General features: G+C 39.5%; 1 protein-coding gene and 1 long non-coding RNA gene across 4 annotated transcripts; one reads left to right on the forward strand and one right to left on the reverse strand.

Moving 5' to 3' along the window:
- Window positions 1-9,861: 9,861 nt before the first annotated feature.
- LOC143652142 (uncharacterized) lies at window positions 9,862-21,658 on the reverse strand. 2 transcript variants are annotated; one of them, XR_013160437.1, is made up of 5 exons: window positions 21,130-21,658; window positions 20,855-20,921; window positions 16,651-16,738; window positions 14,448-14,530; window positions 13,596-14,233 (listed from the first exon to the last, which is right to left on the reverse strand). It is a non-coding gene; the product is annotated as an uncharacterized LOC143652142 (long non-coding RNA). The 2 variants fall into 2 exon arrangements; XR_013160436.1 differs by lacking the exons at window positions 13,596-14,233; window positions 14,448-14,530 and adding an exon at window positions 9,862-10,610.
- Window positions 21,502-23,257, forward strand: LYSET (lysosomal enzyme trafficking factor). Of its 2 annotated transcripts, none has more exons than XM_077123416.1 (2): window positions 21,502-21,583; window positions 22,448-23,257. In XM_077123416.1, exon 2 carries the CDS (start codon window positions 22,464-22,466, stop codon window positions 22,857-22,859), a length of 396 nt encoding a protein of 131 aa, XP_076979531.1. In that variant the 5' UTR covers window positions 21,502-21,583; window positions 22,448-22,463; the 3' UTR covers window positions 22,860-23,257. The 2 variants fall into 2 exon arrangements, with proteins under 2 accessions (XP_076979531.1, XP_076979530.1); XM_077123415.1 differs by lacking the exon at window positions 21,502-21,583 and adding an exon at window positions 21,590-22,020.
- The last annotated feature ends 2,118 nt before the right edge of the window (window positions 23,258-25,375 follow it).

Genomic DNA, 25,375 nt, shown 5'->3' on the forward strand with positions numbered 1-25,375 from the left:
TCTTTTCTTGTGCCCATGGATAGCCATATGTTAGATCATAAAACAAATCTCTGTTAATTTCAAAATATTGAAATATGCAACATATCTTCTCCAGTCACAATGGAATGAAGGTCTAAATAAATAAAGATTGAACTGGAAAATTTACAAATAATGGATATTACATAACATCTCTTAACCAATGAGTCAAAGGAAATCACAGGGGAAATTAAGAAATTTTTAGAGGAAAATGAAAACACAACATAGTAAAACTTTGGATGTAGTGAAGACAGTGCTAAAATGGCAATTTACAGCTCTAAATGCTTCTGTTTTAAAAAGGAGAAAAAAGATCTCAAACCAGACATAACTTCACAACTGGAAGATCTAGAAAAAGAACAAAAAACCTAATGCAAGCAGATGGAAGCAAATAAAGATTAGAATGGAGACAGATGAAATAGTGAATACAAACAATAGAAGTAATGAACCCAAAAGTTGGTTCTTTGACAATATCAATAAAATTGACAAACCTTTAGCTAGACTGACAAAGAGAGACAGAGGACACAAATAACTAAAATCAGAAATGAAGGGAGAACATTACTGCCAACCCCCCTGTTCTAGTTTGCTAGCTGCCAGAATGCAATATACCAGAAACGGAATGGCTTTTAACAAGGGGAATTTAATGAGTTGCTGGTTTACAGTTCTAAGGCCAAGAAAGTGCCCCAATTAAAACAAGTCCATAGAAATGTCCAATCAAAGGCATCCAGGGAAAGATACCTTGGTTCAAGAAGGCCAATGAAGTTCAGGGTTTCTCTCTCAAGTGAGAAGGCACATGGCAAACACAGTCAGGGCTTCTCTCTTGGCTGAAAGGGCACATGGCGAATACAGCGTCATCTGCTAGCTTCCTCTTCTGGCTTCCGGTTTCATGAAGCTCCCTGGGAGGCGTTTTCCTTCTTCATCTCCAAAGGTCACTGGCTGGTGGACTCTGCTTCTTGTGGCTATGTTATTCTGCTCTCTCTGAATCTCCTTCTCCAAAATGTTTCCTCTTTTATAGGACTCCAATAAACAAATCAAGACCCACTCAAATGGGTGGAGACATGTCGTCCCTTAATCCAGTTTAACAAACACTCTTGACTAAATCATATCAACCAGGGAGATGATCTCATTACAGTTTCAAATATACAGTATTGAATAGGGATTATTCTACCCTTATGAAATGCGATTTATATTTAAAAATGGCTTTTCTTAGGGGGCATACTTCCTTTCAAACCAGCACACCCCCAGAAATAAAAAGGATTATAAATGAATACTAAGACTAACTGTACACCAACAAATTAGACAACCTAGCTGAAAGAGACAAATTCCTCGAAACACAAACTCAATAGACCAGTATAGGTCTCAATAGACCAATAACTAGTAGAGAGATTGATTGAGTCAATTATCAGAAACCTCCCAACAAAGAAAAGTGCAAGGCCAGATGGCAACACTGGTGAATTTTATCAAACATTCCAGAAGAATTAACACATTAACCAATCCTGCTCAAACTCTTCAGAAAATTAGTTGGTGCAGAAATTGTTTGTGGTGACTGAAAAGTTTTGGTAACGGATGGTGGTGATGGTAGCACAACATCGTGAATGTAATTAAGCCTCTCAATTATATAATTCAATGTGGTTAAGAAGAGAAATTTTAGGTTGTATCTCTTAGTAGAATAAAATTTAAAAACAAACTTAGGACTATATAACAGTAATAGAGAACCCCAATGTAAACTATGGACTCTAGTCAGTAGTATAATTTTAATATTATTTCAATAATTGTAACAAAGGTACCAGACTAATGCACACTCTTAATAGAGATTGCATGTTTGAGGGGGATATATGGGAACTCTTTATTTTTGCATGATATTTTTTATAAACTTATAACTTCTCTAATAAATAAAATTTAAAAAGACGCAACACACCCACAAATATAACTGTGTCACTTAAAGCTTTCAACAATAGAATGAGTTTCTATTACTTTTCTCATGCCAGAACATGTTTAGAAGAGCTACTAAAATTTTTGGATTAAAATAACAGCCTTTTGGTGAGCGTAGTGTGTGCGTATGTGTGTCCATATGTCTAATGCATTTGTCTTTCTATGGGAGTTGTGTATATGTTACTACAGCCCTAGGAGGAGGGCACTTTGGGGACCACTCTATTTTTATGCCTAGGATGCTGAAGCCAGCAGAAATTGAAAAGCTTACCCAATGTCTTATGGTTAGTGGTAAAACCAAGCCTGGATCTCCTGACTACTAAAATCAATCCTCTGAAAACATTTATGTCTAAATTTTAAATGTTTCACAGGACTGACTATAAAAACTCAGAAATGGACAGCACAATACCTAACTATAATACAATTATGTTAAAACACTGAATGAAGCTGAATGTGAAAATGATGAAGGGAGGAGAGCTGGGGGCATAAATGAAATCAGAAAGAAAGATAGAAGGTAAAGATTGAGATGGTATAATCTAGGAATGCCTAGAGTGTATAATGACAGTGACTAAATGTACAAATTTTAAAAATGTTTTTGCATGAGAAAGAACAAAGGAATGTCATTATTGCAGTGTGCTGAAAATAGATGGTAATTAATATTTAAAATTTCAATTTATATGTGAGACTAAAGCAAAAAATTCTTATTTGGTATAAAATTTATATTTTGACTAGCGCATTTCCTAATATAATTATGTAGATAGCTTGGTTGAATACCATAAGTACATGGAACCTTGGGTAGGACATAAGATTTGGTTGGTTTGTCGAGAGCGATGCCCTGATGAATCCCAGAGTGATTTGATCAGTGAGTGGGAAAGTATTTGCAAAGCCCCCTTCGGGGAATGGTGAGAACAGGGAGAAATTCAACTTCCCCAAGTTGAATTCCTGATATTCTCACAAGCAGTGTGGACAACCAAAGCTATAGGCTGAGCCCCCAGTCTTGGGGTTTGTTCATATGAAACTTAACCTCAAAAAGGATAGGTTAAGTCTACTTAAAATTTAGGCCTAAGAGTCACCCCCAAGAGAGCCTCTTTTGTTGCTCAGATGTGGCCTCTCTCTCCAGCCAACACAACAAGCAATCTCACCACCCTCCCCCTGTCTACCTGGGACATGACTCCCAGAGGTGTGGACCTTCCTGGCAATGTGGGACAGAGATCCTAGAGTGAGCTGAGACTCAGCATCAAGGGATTGAGAAAAACCCTAGAATGAGCTGAGACTTAGCATCTAGGGATTGAGAAAACCTTCTCAACCAAAAGGAGGAAGAGTGAAATGAGACAAAGTGTCAATGGCTGAGAGATTCCAAATAGAGTCCAGAGGTTATCCTGGAGGTTATTCTTACGCATTAAGTAGATATCATCTTGTTATTCAAGATGTAAAGGAGAGGGCGGGCCACGGTGGCTCAGCAGGCAAGAATGCTTGCCTGCCATGCCAGAGGACCCGGGTTTGATTCCCGGTGCCTGCCCATGTGGAAAAAAAAAAAAAGTAATGGAGAGGCTGGAGGGAACTGCCGGAAAATGTAGAGCTGTGTTCCAGTAGCCATGTTTCTTGAGGATGATTGAATGATGATATAGCTTTCACAATGTGACTGTGTGATTGTGAAAACTTTGTGTCTGATGCTCCTTTTATCTACCTTGTCAACAGACGAGTAGAACATATGGAATAAAAATAAATAATAGGGGGAAAAATGCTAAAAAATAGTTTGAAATGCTAATGAGCAATGAAAGCGGGATAAAGGGGATGGTAGGTATAATCTTTTTTTTTCTTTTCTGTGTTCGTTTTATTTCTTTTTCTATTGTCTTTTTATTTCTTTTTCTGAATTAATGCAAATGTTCTAAGAAATGATGAATATGCAACTAAGTGATGATATTGTGAATTACTGATTATATATGTTGATGTTTAATTGGGTTTTTTTTTATTAATACATAAATTTAAAAAAAAGAATGCAAAAAAAAAAAATTAGGCCTAAGAGTCACCCCGAAGAGAACCTCTTCTGTTACTCAGATGTGGCCTCTCTCTCCAGCCAACACAACAAGCAAACTCACCACCCTCCCCCTATCTACGTGGGATATGACTCCCAGGAGTGTGGACCTTCCTGGCAACATGGGACAGAAATCCTAGAATGAGCTGAGACTCAGCATCAAGGGATTGAGAAAACCTTCCTGACCAAAAGGGGGAAGAGTGAAATGAGACAAAGTATCAATGGCTGAGAGATTCCAAACAGAGTCCAGAGGTTATCCTGGAGGTTATTCTTATGCATTAAGTAGATATCACCGTGTTATTCAAGATGTAATGGAGAGGCTGAAGGGAACTGCCTGAAAATGTAAAGCTGTGTTCCAGTAGCTGTGTTTCTTGATGATGATTGTATAATGATACAGCTTTCACAATGTGGCTGGGTGATTGTGAAAACCTTGTGTCTGATGCTCCTTTTATCTACCTTGTCAACAGACGAGTAGAACATATGGAATAAAAATATATAATAGGGGGAACAAATGTTAAAATAAATTTAGTTTGAAATATAAGTGATCAATGAAAGGGAGGGGTAAGGGGTATGGTATATAAAATTTTGTTTTTTCTCCATTTTTGTTTTATTTTTCTGTTGTCTTTTTTATTTCTTTTTCTGAATTGATGCAAATGTTCTAAGAAATGATCATGATGATGAATATGAAACTATGTGATGATATTGTGAGTTACTGATTATGTAGAATGGAATGATCAAAATAGGAATTTTGCATTTATTTGGTGTTTTTTTGTATTTAAAATAAATAAAAGAAAAAAATTTTAAATGTTTCAGTTGTTATTTCATAATTGTTGTCTCCCATTTCACCTTCTCTTCCTTCTATTCAGGAAGAGTGAGAAAAACTCAAGCTTCACATTAGGACAGCTTCAAATTAGACTGACTTCACCAGTAGTTACCCATTGTGTAGCATGGGCAAATACTAAACCAGTCTGAGCCTCGGGATTCTCTACTTATAAAAATGACACAAGCACACACACACGTGCAAACATACACAAATACATGCATACAAAAACTGTTGAAATTGGAATAAGGTCTGTAGATTTCATCAATATCAATTTCCTGGTTTTGACATTGTACTATAGTTATGTAAGATGTTAACATTAAGCAAAACTGGTGAAGGGTACATGGGATTCTGTACTGCTTCTTCAACTTCCTGTAAGGCTATGATTATTTAAAAATTAAATGATTTTAAGAAATGTAGGTAATGAATTGATATGGGCAAAATCCCCCAAATATATTTTCAAGCATTAGTGCTCAGCTGGCCTTTACTGAACCACGGGGGAACTGCTTTTTTGCCAGAAAAAAAAAACCCTTCTGAATTGTACTCACAGTGTAACTGCAATGTGCAAAAGAAAAGGAAAGTTACGCCTCAAAGAAGGAGCAGAGGGAAATAAATCTAAGTGTTAACAGTGATTGTCTCTGAATGGTGAGAACTTGTTTGGTTCCTTCCCACTTAACTGAATTTTCTATGATGAGCTTGACTTTTAAAATCAAGGGAAATGACTCTCCATCAAAAGGACAGTTTTTGGTGCTGGGCCAGAGAATCCAAGATGTGTGGTTGCCATTAACTCTGCTCCACTATTGGTCTTGGAGAGTCGAGGCATTTTTTATTACTTAACAAAATGAATTATTAAAGTAATACATGCTTATGTTAAAAATGAAAAAGGTATGATTTCGTGGAAAGGAAGTCCCCTGACTACCTCCTTCCCACTTTCCAGAGATAAGCACTCTTAATTATTGATTTTCAAAATGTTTTGCAGATGCTACTCATTTTAGATTCTTTGAAAAATTTGCAGCTCACATTTCAAAGAAGTGTAGTGGAAAGCAGTCACACATCTTTAATTGTTGCTTCCAGAAGAAGCTCCACTCTGGCCAGGACTCCACCACACTCTCTGAGGTTGCATGTATAGGTGGTGTCTACACTTGTCCTTGAAAACTTGCCCACACTTCCTTCCATCTATTAAGAGTCCTCCCAAAAATGATCGTGATGATGAATATGCAACTATGTGATGATACTGTGAATTGCTGAGTGTATGTGTTGGGAATGTTTGTGTTTCTTGTAATTTTTTTTAATTAATAAAAAATTTAAAAAAAAAAGAATCCTCCCAAGCTATTTCTGCAGGTCAGCAGTGAACACTTCCAGGCCCATGCATTTGGCCCCTAAACAATCTGTTTTCATCCTCATCTCCTCCCCAAATAACTTGGGGCAATGCTTCTCAAACTGGAGTCTGCAGGTGTATTCCTGGGAATCTAGAGTTCTATCAGAAGGTTTGAAATTTGTCTTTTCATTTTTGGATCATCTGGATGATCACCCAGAAACAAGTGCTGCTTTATGATTTTAAAATCCGCATTTACACTTGTATTAAGGTCATGTTCATGGAAGATAAACTAGCGTTTAGTGCAATTGAAGGGACATATTTCACTGGAGTGCGAATTGAGAATGATGGCAGGAGAATTGCATAGTCCTACAAGATGATGGTTGTGCTCCATTTCCTTCCCATACAACTTGCAACAATATTCACTCGTGGTAAGTGATAGTAAATGAGCAATAAAGAAGTTTTCATTAAGCACTGTTTAAATATTTTGTTTTATACTTAGGGCATACATAATTAACCTGATTCACTCATTAAAATAATGGTTGAAAGGGAGGTTATTATTCGAACAAAAAATAGCAAAAGTAATAATGTCAGTGATTCAAATAATGGTCCATTATTCCCACCACCCCACCAAAAAAAAAAAAATCAAGCTGAAATTATCTTTCTCCAGTTAAACCAAACACCAGTGATTTATAAGTGATTCCTTTTCAGTAAAACATCATCCATCATGTTGACTTCATGTTGTTACTTCTTTTTTTGGAGTGATGCAAATATTCTGAAAAATGATCATGGTGATGAATGCTTGACTGTGTGATGATATTGTGAGCCAGTAATTGTACACCATGTAGGGAATGTATGTGTGTGAAGATGTCAATAAAAATATTTAAAAAAAAAACTTCACATCATCCCACATAGGAACTTGGACCCATTAAGCAATAACTCTTTCCTCCTCCCCTATTTCCAGCTCCTGGTAATCTCTATTCTACTTTTTGTCTCTATGAATTTGCTTAGTCTTTATGTTTCATAAGTAGAATCATACAATATCTGTCCTTTTGTGTCTGGCTTCTTTCAAAGTAGAAGTATTTTTAATACTAGTATAATACTAGTAGAAGTATTAGCATAGTATTTTTAAGGTTCATTTATGTTGTAACATGTATCAAAACGTCATTCCTTTCTGTGATTGACAACTATTCTATTGTATGCATGTACCATATTTTGTTTCTTCTTTCATCTGTCAGTGGACATTTGTGCTGGTTCCATCTTTCAGCTATTATAACACTGCTATGAACATTGATGAACAAGTATCTATTTGAGTCCCTGTTTTCAATTTTTGGGGGATATATACCTGAGAATGGAATTGCCAGTGATATGGTAATTCTATATTTAACCTTTTGAGCAATTGCCAAACTGTCCTCCACTGAGGCTGCACCATTTTATTGTCCTACCAGCAATGCACGACGGCTCCACTTTCTCCACAATATCACCAACAATTATTTTCCATTTTTGAAAATATAGTCATCCTTGTGGATATGAGATGATGTCTAGTCATGGTTTTGATTTGTATTTCCCTGATGGCTAATGATGTTGAGCACCTTTTCATGTGCTTATTGACTATGTGTATATCTTCTTTGAAGAACTGTCTATTCAAGTCCTTGAGCCATCTTTAAATTGGGTTGTTTGCCTTTTTGTTGTCGAGTTGTACGAGTTCTTTATATATTCTGGATTAAACCCTTATCAGATATATGGTTTCCAAATATTTTCTCCCATTCTATAGGATGTCTTTTCACTTTCTTTGTAATGTTCTTTGATACACAAAAGTTTTTAATTTTGATGAAGACCAATTTATCTATTTTTCTTTTGTTGTTTGTGGTTTTGATGTTATCTCTAAAAGTCTATTGCCTAACAGAAAGCTGAAGATTTTCCCTATGTTTTAAGAACTTTGTAATTTTAGCTCTTAGATCTCTGTCTTGGATCCATTTTGAGTTCATTTTTATATATCATATGAGGTAGTGGATAGCCAGTTTTCCCAGCACCATTTTCTTTATTAAAAAGATATTTTTGACATAATTTGAATATGAACTGGTCATTATTTTCATTATTGACAATTTTGTCTGTGTGATATTTGCATTATAAGAAAATGTATATTTTTAAGAGGAGTATACAAGTATGTAGGGGCAAAATGCCATACTGTTTGGGATATATATTTTTAAAATGATAATGGTAGACTCTAATTTTAATGGTTGCTTTTGGGTAAGAGATATGAATACTAGCCATCTTTCAACTTGCTTATACTGTAAAGATATTCTGAAAGCCAGCATTTAATATTGTAACAAACGGATGAAACTATAAGGGCATTTGTAAAAATGTTAGTGCCATTGGAGAAACATTTGGCTAAATACTGTATATTGAACATATATGTTTATCTGCATTTCCATGTGAAATTCATTCAAAATGAAAGCCAAGGACTAAAACCAGTATAAGTTTATAAGAACAAGGAAAAGGTGGATACACTGACCGCAGGAGAAAGATACCAACCCGTTTTGGGACCACTGTTGAGGAAATGGTACTGACCTAGTAGAGCAGAGGTAGCAAAACCTGAAGTTCCTGCAGAGGGGGCTGCCAATAAAAAGCAAACCTTCTCCCCCACAGTACTTCTGAAAGGCACTAAAAGCCCTAGAGACAGCAGAAGGGGTAGGGCATGGGGCTGAAAACAGAGGGTCCAGTAGATACTGACCTACTGTGGCTCCAAAAGGTACTGATCCTTTCCCTGGAACCCATGAATGTTAGCTTATTTGGAAAAAGGGTCTTTACAGGTGTGTTAAAGTTAAGGTTCTTGAGATGGGGAGATTATCTATACAGGTGGGCCCTAAATGCAAATACGTGTCCTTATAGGAGGGAGACAGGGAGAGTAAACACAGACATAGAAGAGAAGGCAATATAAATATGCAGCAAGTGAGATTTGAAGATTGGTGTGATATAGCCACAAGCCAAGGAATACCGGCAGCCACCAGAATTTGGAAGAGGCAGGGAAAGGATTACCCCTTGGAGCCTCTAGAGGAAGCACAACCGTGCTGACACCTCAGTTGTGGCCCAGTAAAAGTTACTTCAGACTTCGGGTCTCCAGAAATGTGAGAGAATAAATTTCTGCTGTTTTAAGCCATCAAGTTTGCAGTGATTTGTTACAGCAGCTATAGGAAATGAATACAGAGGGCTTGCAGTTAGATATAATGAGCTGTGAGACCCTCCCACCCCTGACCTAGGGCCCTATCCTACCCTTTGCTACTCCCTGGGCAAGAGATAAGAGGTTTAATCTCTGGACAAATTGAACCTGAACCAGAGGGGTTCCTGATATGTTAGGTATGCTAGACATAGTGCAGGGTGCAGGTGAGCCTCCTGCCTCAAAACCAGGAGAGTAAGGAGTGGTCTCCAAGCAGGGAGACCCATGATCTTCATTCCTCATCATACTCCTGGAAAGTATGCCATCAGGCTTTTGTCCACGGACAAGAGATTAAATGATTGTTCCTTGGAGAAACTGAACATCCTGAGAGAAAAGATCTTCAGCTATTGACATTTGGAGGCCCCCCCAACAAAAAGCTGGCTGCTATCCAATCATTCCATGGTGAAGCGCTTTCCAGGCCACTAGCCCCACTCACAAAAATTGGCACTGACCCGCAGCCATTTAGGGCCCCACTTTTTTTTTTTTTTTTTGCATTCCAGCATTTATTAGCAGCTCAATTGGAAGTTGTTTTATTTTAATAACATCCTTGCCTTCATTCTGTTCAGGATAAATTGACAGTTTTAATGAATAATGAACGACAGAAAACTGGTTTATATTATCCCAGTAAGAGTAAAGAAATCAAAGAATGAAAGGAAGCTCAGAGAGAAATTGGAAAATACTTTAAAACTGCATTTTCTTTGTTACCAAAAAAAAGGAGAAGCTAACGAAAGTTACCCTCTATTCACTCTAAAAGATCATCAAATCTGTTTGACTTCAGATAGATTTACTTTCCAAGAAAATGACAATAAGCTCCCTCCTTCTGAAGCTTTCCACCTACTTTTATTTGCAGCTCATATTTAGTTATTCTTAATTTTCACTAGAAGCTGCAACATGAATTAGAATGGGGAGAACCAGGTGTAAAATGCCATTTGTTCACCAGAAGTGAACCCAAATGCCCAAACATTCACATCCTCAAACAGTGGGCACCCTGAAATCACTGAGCTTCAAACTGACCTCTGGGTCAAAAGTCCTCTCTTCTGAAATTAGGGCCCCACTTTACGAAAAGAATCAACAGCTAAGGATCATCACATTTGAGAAACTACCTCACATTTTCTCATGAAAAGAGCTTCCAACATGAAAGAGAAACCAAAACAAACAGACCAAAGGAACTCAGAACTATCAATAAACAGGTACAGTAAACATAAGCTTTAGCTGCCTGTGGCTTCCACCCAAGTGCGGGGCCCTGGGAAGCTGCTCCAGCTGCCTTATCCCGGGGATGGACCTGTTTAGAGAAAATAGCAACAATGAAGGAAATTGTAGAAAACTAAAATTAGCAAACAAACAAAACTGCAATAAATATCCTGAGTGATAATGAGGGATATTGAGCCACTGAGGCTGATCACGTTTTCCGATTGCATATTTATCTCATTTCACACGTTCTTCTTGAAATGTGACTGAAATGGGGTCTGCTCTCTTTCCTTAAATCTGGGTAGGGGAGAGGGCTTGTGGCTGCCCCACCAGTGTCCAGTGGAGCACGGCAGAAGTGCTGCTCTAGGACTTCTGAGCCCAGATCATAACAAGGACCATTCTATTTGGGTCCCTCTCTCTTGGGATGCTTGTCTTGGAACACTGCCACCATGAAATGAGGAAGCCCAAGCCACATAGAGACAAACCCCTGTGTGTTCTGGCATTCAGCCCCACTACCCTCCAGCTGTCTCCAGAATCACTTGCCAGACAAGTGAATGAACGAAAATCCAGATGATTTCAGCCCCCTGCCTTAAAGCCTCCTAGCTAAGGCCCCAGATATTGTGCAACAGAGACAAACCATCCCCACTAAGCCCTGACTGAATCCAAAGAAACCATGAGAGATAATAAATGATTATTGTGGTTTTAAGTAACTACATTTTGGGATAATTTGTTAGGCAATAATAGATAAGTAATGCAGCCATAAAAATAAGACTAGAAAGCTTAAAATGGAATAATCAGATATGAATGAATACTAGGAGAATATAGATAGAACTGAAAATCTACAAATTCAACAGAAAGACGGGGAGAGCAACTTGAGCAGGTGGCCTGCGTACTCCTGACCATTCTTGAGTAGGTCACATGCCCTTGCCTGTGCAGGTCACGTGTCCACTTCTTACACTTCCTGAGCAGATCGCATGCCCATTCCTACATCATTCACTGCTGCTGAGAAGAATGTGGTGTATTAATTAATTATTTAGGCCCAAGTGATCTTATCTATCCCTGAACCATGGCTAAGTCACTGGGGAGAGGAGCCCCAGACAAAAATTGGGTCTGCTGCTGGAAAAAAAAAGGGTAATGGGTACTGAGGAGAAGGGCAAGTGTCCAGTACAGACATCCTGGAGAATGTGCACATTCCTTAGTTCCCCTGGTCTCCAGTCAATTAAATTGGGGGTCAGCACATACACAAAAAGCCCTGGTTGTTTGAGTGTCCCAGGCCAGGTCATACTCTTGATTTAGGCAGGAATCGCCTCCAGATGGCTAGGACATCCGGCACATCCACTCTCCATGGTTAATATGTTAGCCATGCTTAATGTGTTATAAATTACATGCTTAATGTGTTTAGAACTACTAATTTAAAAAAATAATGAGGGAATAGGGCTGGCCTCTTGGAATTTATCTTTCATAGCTTGTTTTATTTTCTTTATTTACTAATTTGTAAATATATGCAAGCAGGAAGTATTCATTGGAGACAAGGAGAAATATTTCTTTTAAAAGGATATCATGATCCTTAATTCTGCCATCCAAAGATAATCACTGTGAACATTTTGGTGTTTGCTCTTCTGGACGTTTTTCTATACAAATGTATCGATGTACATTTGTAAACATAAAAACGAGATTGTTCATAAATACTGTTGTACCCTGCTTTTTTTTTTTTACTATTAAGTTGTAAACTGTTTTGTACACCCCCAAAATCCTTCTATTAGGTTGAACCATATGAAATGATGTCCAACTAATTTTGACCTGCAAAAGCAGCAATTGTATGTAGTCCAGCTGTACACAATTTTGCTTTAATGTCTGCAGAGTTTATAGTCCTTTGGACACTGCATAATTCACTCAGTCTATCACTTATTTCTGGGCATTTCACAATTATAAAAATTTTTCAATTATAAAAAATACAGCAATAAAAAACCCTCTTAACCAATTATTTATTGTCACCATTATTTAGATTCTTTGCTTACATTTCTATAAGTGGAACATGTTAGATAAAAGGAATGCACAATTTAAAGGCCTTTTGCTGTATACTGAGGGTGTGGTTTCTTGGAAGCCAGGAGCTGGTGGGTAAAAGGTTACGTCTTCTCCCCACAGCCAGGGAATCTGTGCAGTACAGCTTGTCTTTAAAGAGTATTCAGGAGGAAGATGAGATCAGAAGGGGCTGAGAAGCAGCTGGGCATTTACTGCTCCAGTAGAAAGGGATTTAGGAGGTAATAATACTGTACACTAATAAGCTGAGCATATTATATTGTTGTAAAGCAAAAGAAGGCCTGTAGCAGTCTTTAGACGGGGCAAAACAAAATTACTGTATTTATTATTGTGATATATCAAAGAGTTATATTAGTGACAGAGGGTTTTTCCGTTCTAACCTGATTCTAATAGAGAAATTTTGTCATTTATAGTTAAAATGTGAAGTATCAGATGTATGGGCTCATTCTCTATATGAAAATAACAGAGCAGCTTCTAAGACGGCATGGGTGATTCTTGCCTCCTGAATTTTCACCCTTGAGAACAGAATATGACTGAAATAATGGAATGCCACTTGTGAGATAAAGTTATGAAAGGACTGGGACTTTTTTTTAAGGAAGAGGTTTATGTAATCATTCAACAAATATTTATCGAACACTGTCTATGTCCAAGGTACTGGCGGTAAAGGTGTGAACAAGACTGACATCCAGCCTGTCCTGGAACTGTTCACCTGTGTAACAAATGACTTCAACAGCCTCTCCTCTCCACTGTGAAAGTCCGAACTTCCAAACTTTGTGAGCCCCATTTTAAAAGGATAGGTGCAAGTGCCGAAGCCATTCTCCCGCTGTGGTTAGATGGGAGTTTCTAGGCTCCTGTTTCGCACCGGTTCCCAGCAGCTGGAAGGGTCACAGAAGGAATTGGGGAGTGGTGGGGGGTGCCTGCTCCGCACACCCACAGGGGTTTGCCCCTTACTACCCGGCTGAAAGTGAAGCTATCCCTTCTCCCCCCCGCCCACCCTGCCCATCGCCTCTGGGAAGGGGTCCAGTGCGCCCACGCCTTGCCTTTTGGGTGCTGTCTTTGACTCTCTCTTGGATCATCTGTTATGTTCCGTGGGGTGGCCCCTACGAGTGAGCTTGGAAGAGGAGCAGTCTGTGAGACTCTGAGCCCCAATCCAGCTAAGTCTCACCCAACTAACACCATTCCTTATCCACAGAAACTGTGGGATAATAACTGTTGTTTTCAGCCACTCAGTTTTGGAGTAATTTGCTATGCAGCAATAGAAGGCAAATACAAAAGCTATTGGCTGGGTACTTATTAGGTGGCAGGTACAGCTCTTGGCACTTCAGTTTTAATTCATTTCATCCTTACAATGATCCTATGAGATAAGGACCATTATTAGCTCCATTTTCAGTTGAGGAAACAGATCCAAAAAGGGTTAATAAACTTGCCTAATGTCACAGAGTTAGAAAAGGGTGAAGCTGGAAATTGAGCAGAGGCAGTCTGGCACCAGGGCCCAGGCTCACGTAAATAAATACAAATAAAGAGAAAAGGTCATGGCTTACTGACTAGAACTGTGTTATCTGCCCCTGCCTAAAGCAAGCAGTTTGGCAAAGGGTCCAAAAATATAAAGTAAGCAAGATCGACCACAACCACCGTCTGTCTGGATTACGGAGAGGCTGAGCTCCTGAAATTCATGATCTGTGAAGCAGGTGAACAAATGTGGATTTAGTTACAAAGGAAGAAGAAGGTTAACGGTGGGTATGTGGTAGCTATCAGTTGTGTTTCTGCAGCATGAGCTAGGTTTTATGTGCGTGTGTGTGTTGAAGGAGACAGTGGGGAATGGTGATGGATAAGGGTTCAAGTTATATGGTCAGAAACTGGTTCACCAATGAGTGTATGCATTTACTCATACCTGCTCTTGAAGTGGGTGCTAGTTTGGTTCAGAGACAAAATACTCTTGGAGGCCCTCTGGCACAGCAATTCAGGGTACCGGATCTGCAACAAGACAGATCTTTGCAGGGAACATATTAAGTACCAAATATTAGGTTTGTTAAGATCATAGAGTTGGCTTATGAAAGAGATTTAAATAAAGATATTTAGAAGAATCCTTTGGTCACAGAGTTTTAGAGTTAAAGGGACTGTAGATTTTATAGGTGAGTAAAATGAAGTCCAAGAGGACTTACTTTGGTCATAGAGCAAGCCAGAGGCAGCCTCCAATTTGGTTCATCTCTGGGCTCTGGACTAACCATCTGTGGGTCCTTGAGCAGGTTATTCACCTTCCCTGAGCCTCACTTTCCTCACCTGAAAATTATTTTAGGCCCCAGCTTTCTGACTCCCAGCTCACTTCTCAGGGTGGTGACAAACAGCCTCATTACCTTACTTTTCACTGAATTATTTAATATCCTGGCCCAGTTTATATGGGAGTCCCTATTTCTTAAGCTTTAAGAAAACTTACTTCTTAAAGCTGGTTGGCAGGAGAAGAGCATGTGGGAAACTCAAGACAACTAAATAGTACCTTGGACGTAAATTTCATTCTCTTGAAAATAAGAGACTTTAAGAAGTTGAGTTCTAAAACAATCCAGTTTCCAATTTTATGAAAAGCCGTGGCTGCCATTGAAGTGTGGATTCACTATGGATGTTTTCACTTGTATGTACTGAGATCAGTCAGTTTGCCAAAGCGAGGCCTTACTTACAAGCGGATTCTTCTAGCAGTGTCATGGGTGTACAGAGGAAGTCACTGTGCCAGCTTGAGTACTGAAGTATTTTTCCATATAAAGGCTTGAGAAATTTTCCAGTGTTTAAGGTGGGAGCAGGCATAACTCCACTTAGGGAAGAAATGATCCCTATCCCTGTTTGGCCCACCTGGGGCCTGTGGGCTCACCTCCACCTAATGGCATTTAAATGAATAACCATGGTTAAGAAGGGCGGCCACTCCTGTTACTCACTCTCTAATGATTTATTTTGCTGGTTGGCATTCCAGATCATTTGTTATTTGCGTATTTATTTCTTTCCATTAACTACTTTTTATTTTAGAATAGTTTTAGATTTATAGAAAAGTTGCAAAGATAGGACAGAGTTCCTGTATACCCTTCATCTAGCGTCCTCTATTGCTAAACATCCAATGTTACCACAGTGCATTTGTCACCTCCAAGAAACTGACATTGATGCATTACTATTAACTACAGTCCTGGCTGTATGCAAAGTTTACTTTTCTGCTAACATCCTTCTTCTGCTCCAAGTTCCCTTCCAAGACACCATGGTACATTTAGTTAAGTCTTAGTCTGCTCTGGCCTGTAAGAGTTTCTGTTTTTTCTTGTTTTTCATGGTCTTGACACTTTTGAGGAGTACTGGGCAGGTATTTTGTAGAATGTCCCTTAATTCAATTTTGTCTGATAGTCTTCTCATTAGACTGGGGTCATAGGTTTTGAAAAAGACTACAGAGGTGAAGAGGTATGGTTATCAACATGACCTAGCACTGATGTTAACCTTGATCACCTGCCCAGGGTAGTATCTGCCAGGTTTCTCCACTGATAAGTTACTTCCCCCTGTTTCCATACTCTTTTTCTTTGGAAGTGAATCACTGACTGCTGCCAACATCTAAGCGGGGAAGGGATTAAGCTCCACTTCCTGAAGGGCAGAGTATCTACATAAATTGAAATTCTTCGGTAAGGAAGACTAGTCTCTTCTCCCACAATTTTTTTTTCCGGTCATTTGTTTATATTAGTATGAACTCATGGATCTTATTTTTATACTTTGGGTTATAACCCAATACTGTGCTATTTATCTGTTGCTCAAACTGTTGCAGCTTTGGCCATTGGGAGCTCTTTCAGGCAGGTTCCCTGTTCCCTTTGATGTGACTTTCCTTTTTTTTAACACTTCCTTTGCATATTTATTTTTCACTTAAAATCACACATTTAGGAAACTACAGAAAATTCCCCTTAAAATTCCATCATTTCAGCATAACCACAGTTAGCATTTTTAAGTACTCTCTTAGTTGTTCAGTTTTGAAACACAGCTATTTAAAGGACATACAACTTTTAATTTTATTACTTCACATGATTTCAGAAATATAACTGCCACTTTTTACAATTGTGTCATGTTTAACAAACACTTACCTCAGTGAATCTTAAGGAAAGCTCTCTGGAGACAGACTATGTGCCCTTGCCCCTGGCATTGGATTTTTCTGAGTCTCAAGTTTTTCATCTATAAAATGGGGGAAATAATATGTTTCTCAAAGATTTCTGTGAGGATTAAGTGAGGCAGCATAAAATAGAGACAAAGAGCAAGGATTCTGAATAGACTGCCTCAGTGGAAATCTTGGCCCTGACCTTATTAGTGGTGACACTCTGGGCAAGTTCCTTCTCTGTGCCTGTTTCCTTGTCTGAATGGGGAAAACAAAAGGATTTACCATTTAGTATCATTGGATCAAATGACTTCAATGGTGTTCAAGATTTCAATGTCAGCTCTTACTGTTGATTCTGAAAAGACCTGCAGGACAGGGATTATAATTTAAACTTGATTATATAAAGCTCTGCTTTGTATATAAGTGAGGTGTGACTCTCTAAGTGCACACACATAGTGTCTGTTTATCAGCAAAACACAGCTAATACCTCTTCCTACTACTGAGGTCGCAAGTGAAATGACCTGTATGAAAGTGCTTTGTATGCTCTAAACAACTATACAAATATAAACAAGATCAGAATTACACCTTTTTATGTCACTTAGAGTGCATATGTCACCTTTCCGAGGTGGAAGAACATAGAACTTTTAAAGAAACAATAATATTGTCACAAGAGAACTGTTTTAGTTTGTTAAAGATGCCGGAATACAATATACCAGAAATAGAACAGCTTTCAAAAAGGGAATTTATTAAATTGCAAGTTTAGAGTTCTAAGGCCATGAAAATGCTCAAACTAAGGTATCTAAGGAAAGACACCTTGATTCAAGAAAAGTTGATGGGTCCAAAACACCTGTCGGCTGGAAAGGCATGTGGCGACATCTGCTAACTTTCTCTTCTCATTTCATAAGACATTTGACTCTATTTGAATTCTCTCTGCCACTGATACTTTATTAGTTACACTTCTTTTCCCCCTTTTGGTCAGGATGGAATTGTTGATCCCACAGTACCAGGATTGGATTCATCCCTGGGAGTCATCTCCCATGCTGTCAGGGAGACTTTCATCCCTGGATGTCATGTCCCACATACTGAGAAGAGCAATGATTTCACTTGCAGAGCTGGGCTTAGAGAAACTGAGACCACATCTGAGCAACAACAGAGGTCCTCCAGAAATAACTATTAGGCATGCTTATAGGTAGGCTAAGCTTCTCCGCTACCTACATAAGCTTCACAAGAGTAAGCCTCCTGATCAAAGGCAAGGCCTATTGATTTGGGTGTCCCTAAAGTTTGACACAGTATCAGGGGATTCCGTGATGGTAAGGTTTGATAGTTCCATATTTTTCTCCCATTCCTCAGGGGACTTTGCCAATACCTTTTGATTATCTGCTTAATAAACTCTAGGATGTATCCAGGCATTACAATAACCTATACAGGACTAAAGGACCTTTTTCTTATTCTGTGCTCCCTGTGTTTCAATTGTTCAAATGAGCTGTACAGATAGATTGAATTAGATTACACACTACAGAAAATTTTAGTTCCAGACCAAATAAACCTTTCTTCCATTGGTCTCAAAGAGTATGTGTGGTCTAAAATATATACTCTGTCTTCCTTTGGGATATTTTTATTAAAGATAGACTATATCCTTTCAAAAGTTCTCAAACTTTCTTCACCTTATGATTTTCATTGCTTTTTTTTTTTTTAGGGAGCAAATCACTCATCCATGACTCTCATCCCTGAATGCGCTCTAGTCATGCAGGTTCTCATATTCACCACTACAAATAGTATCTAGTTTGTGGCAGAGCCGTTGTTCAGAACGATGCACCCCACACTAATTCATAAGATGTACATTTATGAAATGTAAACATCTGCTCTGCTTCCCTTGTGAGGCTGTTAGGATACAGACATCTTTATGATTGCTTCGCTATCTTTCTTGGCAGTGGAAAGAATCATGGACCTTGCAGCAAGGCAGAAGGGTGGAATTCTTGCCTTGCCACTTGACTAGCTATTTCACCTTGGGTAATTTTTAACCTTTCTTTGCCTATTTCCACAGTGTGAAACTAATTTTCCTGTATTACAGGATTTTTTAAGAGAATTAAATGAGAAAGTATGTGGGAAAACATAGTCTAGTCCTAGTAGAGGTATGCAATGTTCATTTTTTCCCTTTCTTCATACAAATTCAATTCACTGATGCATCTAGACCATATAATTTGCACTAAGTTTCAAATTATCTTGTTTCATTCCATTGTTTTTCTGCTACAATAGCAGGATGCTCCAGCAATCTCACTTTAAAAAGTACTTCCTACTCCATGGGCACCAAGAGGGGAGTCCAAGTGAAATAACATTGCATAAGTTCAATAGTTTTTAGATTTAAGCTTTTGGAACTTCTTGTTCAAATAAAATCTTTCCTGAAACCCCAACATAAATATAACAGACAAAAGAAGTAATTTTATTAGCATTCCTTTATTTTATAAGTTACATTTATAACACCCATTACAAAGATATTCTGAACAACTAGATGCTTTGCTGTCACACATCAGAAATCTGGGGTTAAAAACGGCAGTAGCAGATGTTCAATCTCAGTCTGCAATTCTGCCCTTTGTTGTGCTGCACAGAAAACAACTGAGTTGCACAGAAAGTATCTTAGCCACTGCTCATGATTTTCATCATAAACGTAAGACAATATACACTTAAAAACTATCTGATACATTATCACATCTGACATGCTACATTTGCACCTGATCCCACACAAGCACCTGACCTTGGCTGTCATCTCAGATACACTGCACACATGTAGTGTACAATTCTGTACCTTTTGCACAATTTTGTATGACAAAAATCACAGGCGTGAATTTAAATACATAAATACCAGTGCAGAAGTACATCTTTCCTCGTCAACAACACATTTAGGAGACATTAAATAGGCACAGAAATGATAAAGGGTCTATACTAAGACTTGCACAAAAGTGACTTAGCAGCACAAGGTGGGGAAACGGTTGAGAGTATGGAAAAGGTCTGTTACTGGAGTATATAGACTGTTTGACCTTCATGCTCTGCTCACTGCCAGACAGTTCTTCCTGGTTTCCTAAAACTCAGGTGAAATACCCCTCTAATCCTGCCTGGAGAAGGGCCTCCTTCTCTTTCTCAGCTGCCTCTTCACCCTTTATCAGTGTCAATAACTATAATAAGCCTGGGGCTGGGCTGTCTTCTGGCAAAGAGAGCTTCCTACTATGTGTTCTGCTGTGAACTGCCCCAGCAATGATTTCGTTTATGCGGGCCTGATTCACAGCTTCTCTCCTGACCACTACTCTCTACCAGTTTCTGTAATAAAGGCTCCAGCCTTAGCACATAAGCAGATAATGTTTCTTCAGCCCTCTGGTAAGTGGTTAGAAATTTCACCTGCAACTCCCTAGGATTATCAATAACTCCAAAGACCTGTTCAAGAGCCTACTGGCATTCAGGGACTGTAATGAAAGGATTATTTATCTGGAGGACACGAATGACATCAAATGCTGGGCCTCTAAAGCTCTCTAGCAATTGTCTTCTTTTCTCTGCATTGGATACCTGCCATGTCTTCATCATTTGGGCTGTGCAAAACAACCAGGATACAAATTCTTCTTCTGGTTCTGAAGAATCACTGCCAGAGAATACTCTCAGCCTTCTGTACTTCAGGTATTGCGGGGTAGGCTGAAGAGCCACATCAAATGTCTCTGCCAACAGAGGGGCTTGCATTTCTGGGATTATGTCCTGTTCTAGGTTAAAAGGGTAGTTCCCATACCCAAGAGCTCTGTTAAACTCATCTACTGTCATACCCTCTCCCTCTAAAAATTCAGGTAATCTGTTTAAAAATTCATTATCTGGGTCAGAGGGCTTAAAGATCACTCTCCAAGGCCCCCATTTTCCAGCTATCTCCCTAGAGACCAAGGTATGCCTAGTCTCCTCAGTAAGCCCTATGAAGGCTACCATCCTGTTCTCTTTCCTCCTGAGCATCCTCCCAAGCAATCTCTACTTGCCCAAAGGAGCTACACCAGCCTGCGGAGCCTCCTCGATATCCACCTCATTACAGGTCGGGGAGATGCCAGCAATCAACACAGCTTTTCGAGGTTTCATATCTATCCCCCTACACCAGTCTTCTAAGAACCTCAGTGTCACGGTGCCCAAAAGAATAGATTTACATTCTAATTTATCTGTGGCATAGAACCCACCGCAATTTTCAGTAATCCCCCGCGGTACCCGAGATAAATCGAGTCAAAATCCCTTGTTCCAGGAAGCCTGTGAGGACAAAGCAGTCAGGTTAGTTAAAGGGGTCGTTGCCCCGGGCCGCTCACACAGGACCCGCGAAACCCCGTATTCCCCATCCCGAGGGAGACGCCGGCGGAGGCCTCCTGGGCTGCAGCGCTCTGCGGCAGCAGTCGCCATCACACGGCCTCTCCCCTGCCTCCCGCGCCCCCCAGCCGACATCTGGGCCCACTGCCCTTACCCTCATCTAGTTGTCGATGTCTACCCGCCCAGGGGCGGCTCCAACACTCAGGGCATCTAACCCTGAGGAGCGCGAGGGTGGCCTGTCCTCAAATGCCAACTCGACAGGGATATCGAGGGCTCTGCAGAGAGGCGCGCCGAACCACGGCCAACCAGGACCGCCCAGTATCTGCGCTGCTCTCAGCGGCGAGGAAGAACGGAGGAATCTGAGCAAGGAGCAAGGCCGAGGCGCGCCCACATCAAGAGACAGTTACTGGAACCGCCACAATCTCTACTCTGATCCCAACAGGACCTGCTCTGGGAGTGCTCTGGAAGGTGGCGCTACGGGTCAAGACACTCTGACGCCAGGGGGGCGGGCCTGTCGGAGCGGTTCGCGAGCGCTTCCGGTCCGAGCCGGAAGCCCCTACTGCGGCGGCATCCGGGACAGCGGGCGGGAGGGCCACTCGGACAGGAAGGTGAGACCCAGAACCTGCCCCGCTCTGCTCGCTGCGCGGTTAGCCACTGCCTGGAGCCGGCCTCCCGGCACTGCAGGGTGGCGAGGCCGGGCCCTGGCTCCGCCTGCGCGGCTCAGTTCGGAGCCGGCCGGCGCGGCAGGGGGCGGGGCGGGCTGCACGAGAGGCCGGGGTGTCACCAGCCCGGCCGGCTGAGACAGAAGTGGAGCTCCGGCAACGGCGACAGGGGCCGGGCCGCCGCGTGACCGGCCGTAGTCACGCTGTGCTTAATCACGATTAGCTTGTGCTCTAGTCTGGCCGCGCTCACCTTTCTCCGAGCTGGGGAGCCAGGGGATTTCTTTTATGGTTGCTTTCTCTGAAATGCCAAAGCCACCCGATTATTCAGAACTGAGTGACTCTTTAACGCTTGCCGTGGGAACAGGAAGATTTTCGGGACCATTGTAAGTGTTTAAGAGTTACTGTTTTAATTTGGGGGTCTCAACATTGGCTTGACTTGTAGAATCAAGTTTTTACGTCTGAGGGGATACTTTTAAGAAACCAGAAAGTACTTGAATTGTAAAAGCGAAATGTTCCATGTGAAACTAGCTTAATTTCAGTTTCTTAAGGGAAATTGGGCAGGACCTGTTTTAAGTAGAAGGTAGTGATTCATATTAAAGCAGATCTCTATATACTGAAACCCTTTTTAAACTTGCCCACGAGCGTTACATCAAACAACCTGTTTTTTGTATTTATATTATATATTTATATTTCTTACTAAATATAATTTATTCAAACTTTAAATGCGTTAGTGAGGTATTTTAAAGCTCATTGGAGATAAAGCCAGTACATTTGGAATAGTTGCTGTAACTATTTATTTTTAATTTGAAGGCACAGAGCATGGAGAATGATGAACTTCCGTCAGCGGATGGGATGGATTGGAGTGGGATTGTATCTGTTAGCAAGTGCAGCAGCGTTTTACTATGTTTTTGAAATCAATGAGACTTACAACAGGCTGGCCTTGGAACACATCCAACAGCACCCTGAGGAGCCTTTTGAAGGAACCACATGGACACACTCCTTGAAAGCTCGATTACTCTCCCTGCCTTTTTGGTTGTGGACAATTATTTTTCTCATACCTTATTTACAGATGTTTTTGTTCCTTTATTCTTGTACAAGAGCCGACCCCAAAACTGTGGGCTACTGTATCATCCCCATATGCTTGGCAGTTATTTGCAATCGCCACCAGGCATTTGTCAAGGCTTCTAATCAGATCAGCAGACTGCAATTGATTGACACATAAAATCAGTCACCGTTTTTTCCTTACTTGTTACAAAACTGCCATTTCTCTATGGAATCTGATCACAAGACTACAGTTCCTTCACAGTTCTCAGGAAGTTGTGGTGGGGCAGAGGCTTTTTAAAAAGTGATTCAGGGGCTATCTTTATCTGAATAACGATGAACTTTTAGGTAAATCCTGAGATAGGACCACGAAATCATGTTGGTGACTTCAGATTTTGGAAGTAAAACTGTGTCTGTTATTTTGCATTCTTTAGAAACTTGAATAAGTTACCTGAACTCATTTTTATTCTGTGTGACAGATGATTCAGAAAATTTTCCCTTAGGGAAAAAAAAATGACTTTCCATTGTGCTAAATGTAAAAAGGTCCAAACATGATCATAAAATTTAAATTTTATACGATTACTTGACTTGCTTTAAAATTCTTCAAACTAAACCACTAGTTCATCTTCTTGTAGCTAAGCCAACTATTTATACTTGCTTTCTGTCAATTTATAGGGAATTGGTATAAGATTATTGAGGTGATGGCTGTCTTGATAAGCAGAATTAGTTCTTCATGATAATGGTTAGTTAAGTCATTATTAATAATACTGTTTCTAGAAAATTCATTGGGAAGAGACCCAATGTTTGAAAGTATAGAAATAATTTCATAGAGAAGATGGTAACAAGGTTGTTTCCTTGAAAGTATCAGAGATAATTCAGTCCAGCCCTTATCAGATGCATAATACCCTGCTAAAAGACATTATAAAGTCATTGTCCCTTCTGACTTTTTTTTCCTAGCTCAAGGTCAGGATTGAATTGCTAATATACTTTGGAAAACAAAAAAATCTTTAGGTAACATAGGCCATTTGCATGAAGATGTGATTGTTGTACCACTTCCTTTGCATTTGTACTACCTCATGTTTGGTATCAGTACAAGTAACTGAAAAATGGAAAGATTAGATTTTAGAATTTTGCTTTTTTTTTTTTACTGGGTGAGATCATGATATAGAGTTGTATCATTAATATCTGGGAAAGGTTTTACACTGACAAATTTTAATACTTATTACAACATTTTTGGTGCTTCCTCTGTCAGACCATATTCTGAGAGCTTTACATTAACACATTTTTTCCCTCACAACAACCCTATGAGATAGCAATTACTATTATCCAGATTTTACAGATAAGGGAGCTGAGGCAGAGAAATTATACCCTATTTTTAAAAGTGATTAAGGGACAGGAGTTAGTATTATATAGATTTTACAAATAAGGAAACTGAGGCAGAGAAGTAACATCCAAGGTCCCATGGCAAGTAAGTACCAGAGCCAGGGTTGTAACCAGGCATTCTCATACCTTTCTTCTTAACCATAGTACTTCTCACAAGTGACAAATCTTTCAGGAGTGGGACTTGTCTGCCCAGCCATACCAAAGAATGGAAAGTGGCAATATTATTGAGAAAGGCTTTTCTCAGTTTGTATGTAAGCTACTGAAAATCTAAGGTTTTCTAGCAACCTTACTTAGTCTTAAGGGTACATCTTATTTGACCAGAATGGGAAGGCTGAGCATTTCCTAGCAAGCAAGTAACTCAAAAGCACCACAAACAGGTTCCTTTCTAGTTGATCTTTCTGTGCTTCCAAGGGTTTTGTTACTGAATCGGTAAATCATTTGGTACAATCACACTGGATTTTCAAAGTAAGCAGCTGTTTGAAACACCTTTGTTTCTATGAAGGTCATTTAACCAAATCACTTATTTGAGTACTTACTCATAATATGCAGGCATTATTTTGAGTGATTTTTATTTATCAGCAATCTCATGATGCAGTCGTTATACTGTTACTAGGCATCAGTTCACAGAAGAGGAAAATGCAAAAACCTGAACAACACAGGATTTAGTAATTTATCCGTGGTCACACAGGAAGTGGGTGGCAGGGCTAGGATTTCAACTGAACGCTGTCTGGCCCAGCACCCCAGCACTATCATTCTACTCACTGCTAAAAAAAAAAAAGGAAAAGGAAGCAGTTGTCTATTTTTTATTAAATTAGTCAAGACAGTGATGAGTTTTAGGAAAGATTTAATAAAATTTTCAATTGCTTTCTGTTTGATAAATACTTGATGTACTACAAGATTTGTGAGTTTGCCCCTTGTAATTCCTTTTTATTGGAGTGGATTTCAACTTCTAATATTTGGGATTTGGTAAGCAAATGTTCAGTCCATCTCTATCTTTCAAAATCATGTTGCCTTGATAGTATAAATACTGAAATAATTACAGTAGGATTATGCATTATTTTCAGATGTAATTACTAAATTTCAGTTTGCAAGGTTAATCTACTCTGAGGTTGCTTAGGAATTAATTATCCAAGTTGTGGATTAATCACATTTCTCTATGGCTATTTAATAGTTTAAAAGCATTCCTTTGATAGGGTAAAGAAGGAAAGGTAGAACTAAATATATTTTATCTCGTGGCTCTTAAGATTGAGGTGGAAATTGATGGGTAGGAGGCCTGTGTATTATAGCAGAACACCACTTATTTAATATTCACAG

This window comes from Tamandua tetradactyla, chromosome 12, assembly GCF_023851605.1.
Source record: "Tamandua tetradactyla isolate mTamTet1 chromosome 12, mTamTet1.pri, whole genome shotgun sequence".
In the NCBI taxonomy this organism is placed as follows: Eukaryota; Metazoa; Chordata; class Mammalia; order Pilosa; family Myrmecophagidae; genus Tamandua; species Tamandua tetradactyla.

Coding starts and splice junctions, on each gene's coding strand:
- LYSET (XM_077123415.1), top strand. CDS start 21,923: ATGGTTGCTTTCTCTGAAATGCCAAAGCCACCCGATTATTCAGAACTG. Junction 22,021..22,447: donor GGAAGATTTTCGGGACCATT/GTAAGTGTTTAA, acceptor TTTAATTTGAAG/GCACAGAGCATGGAGAATGA.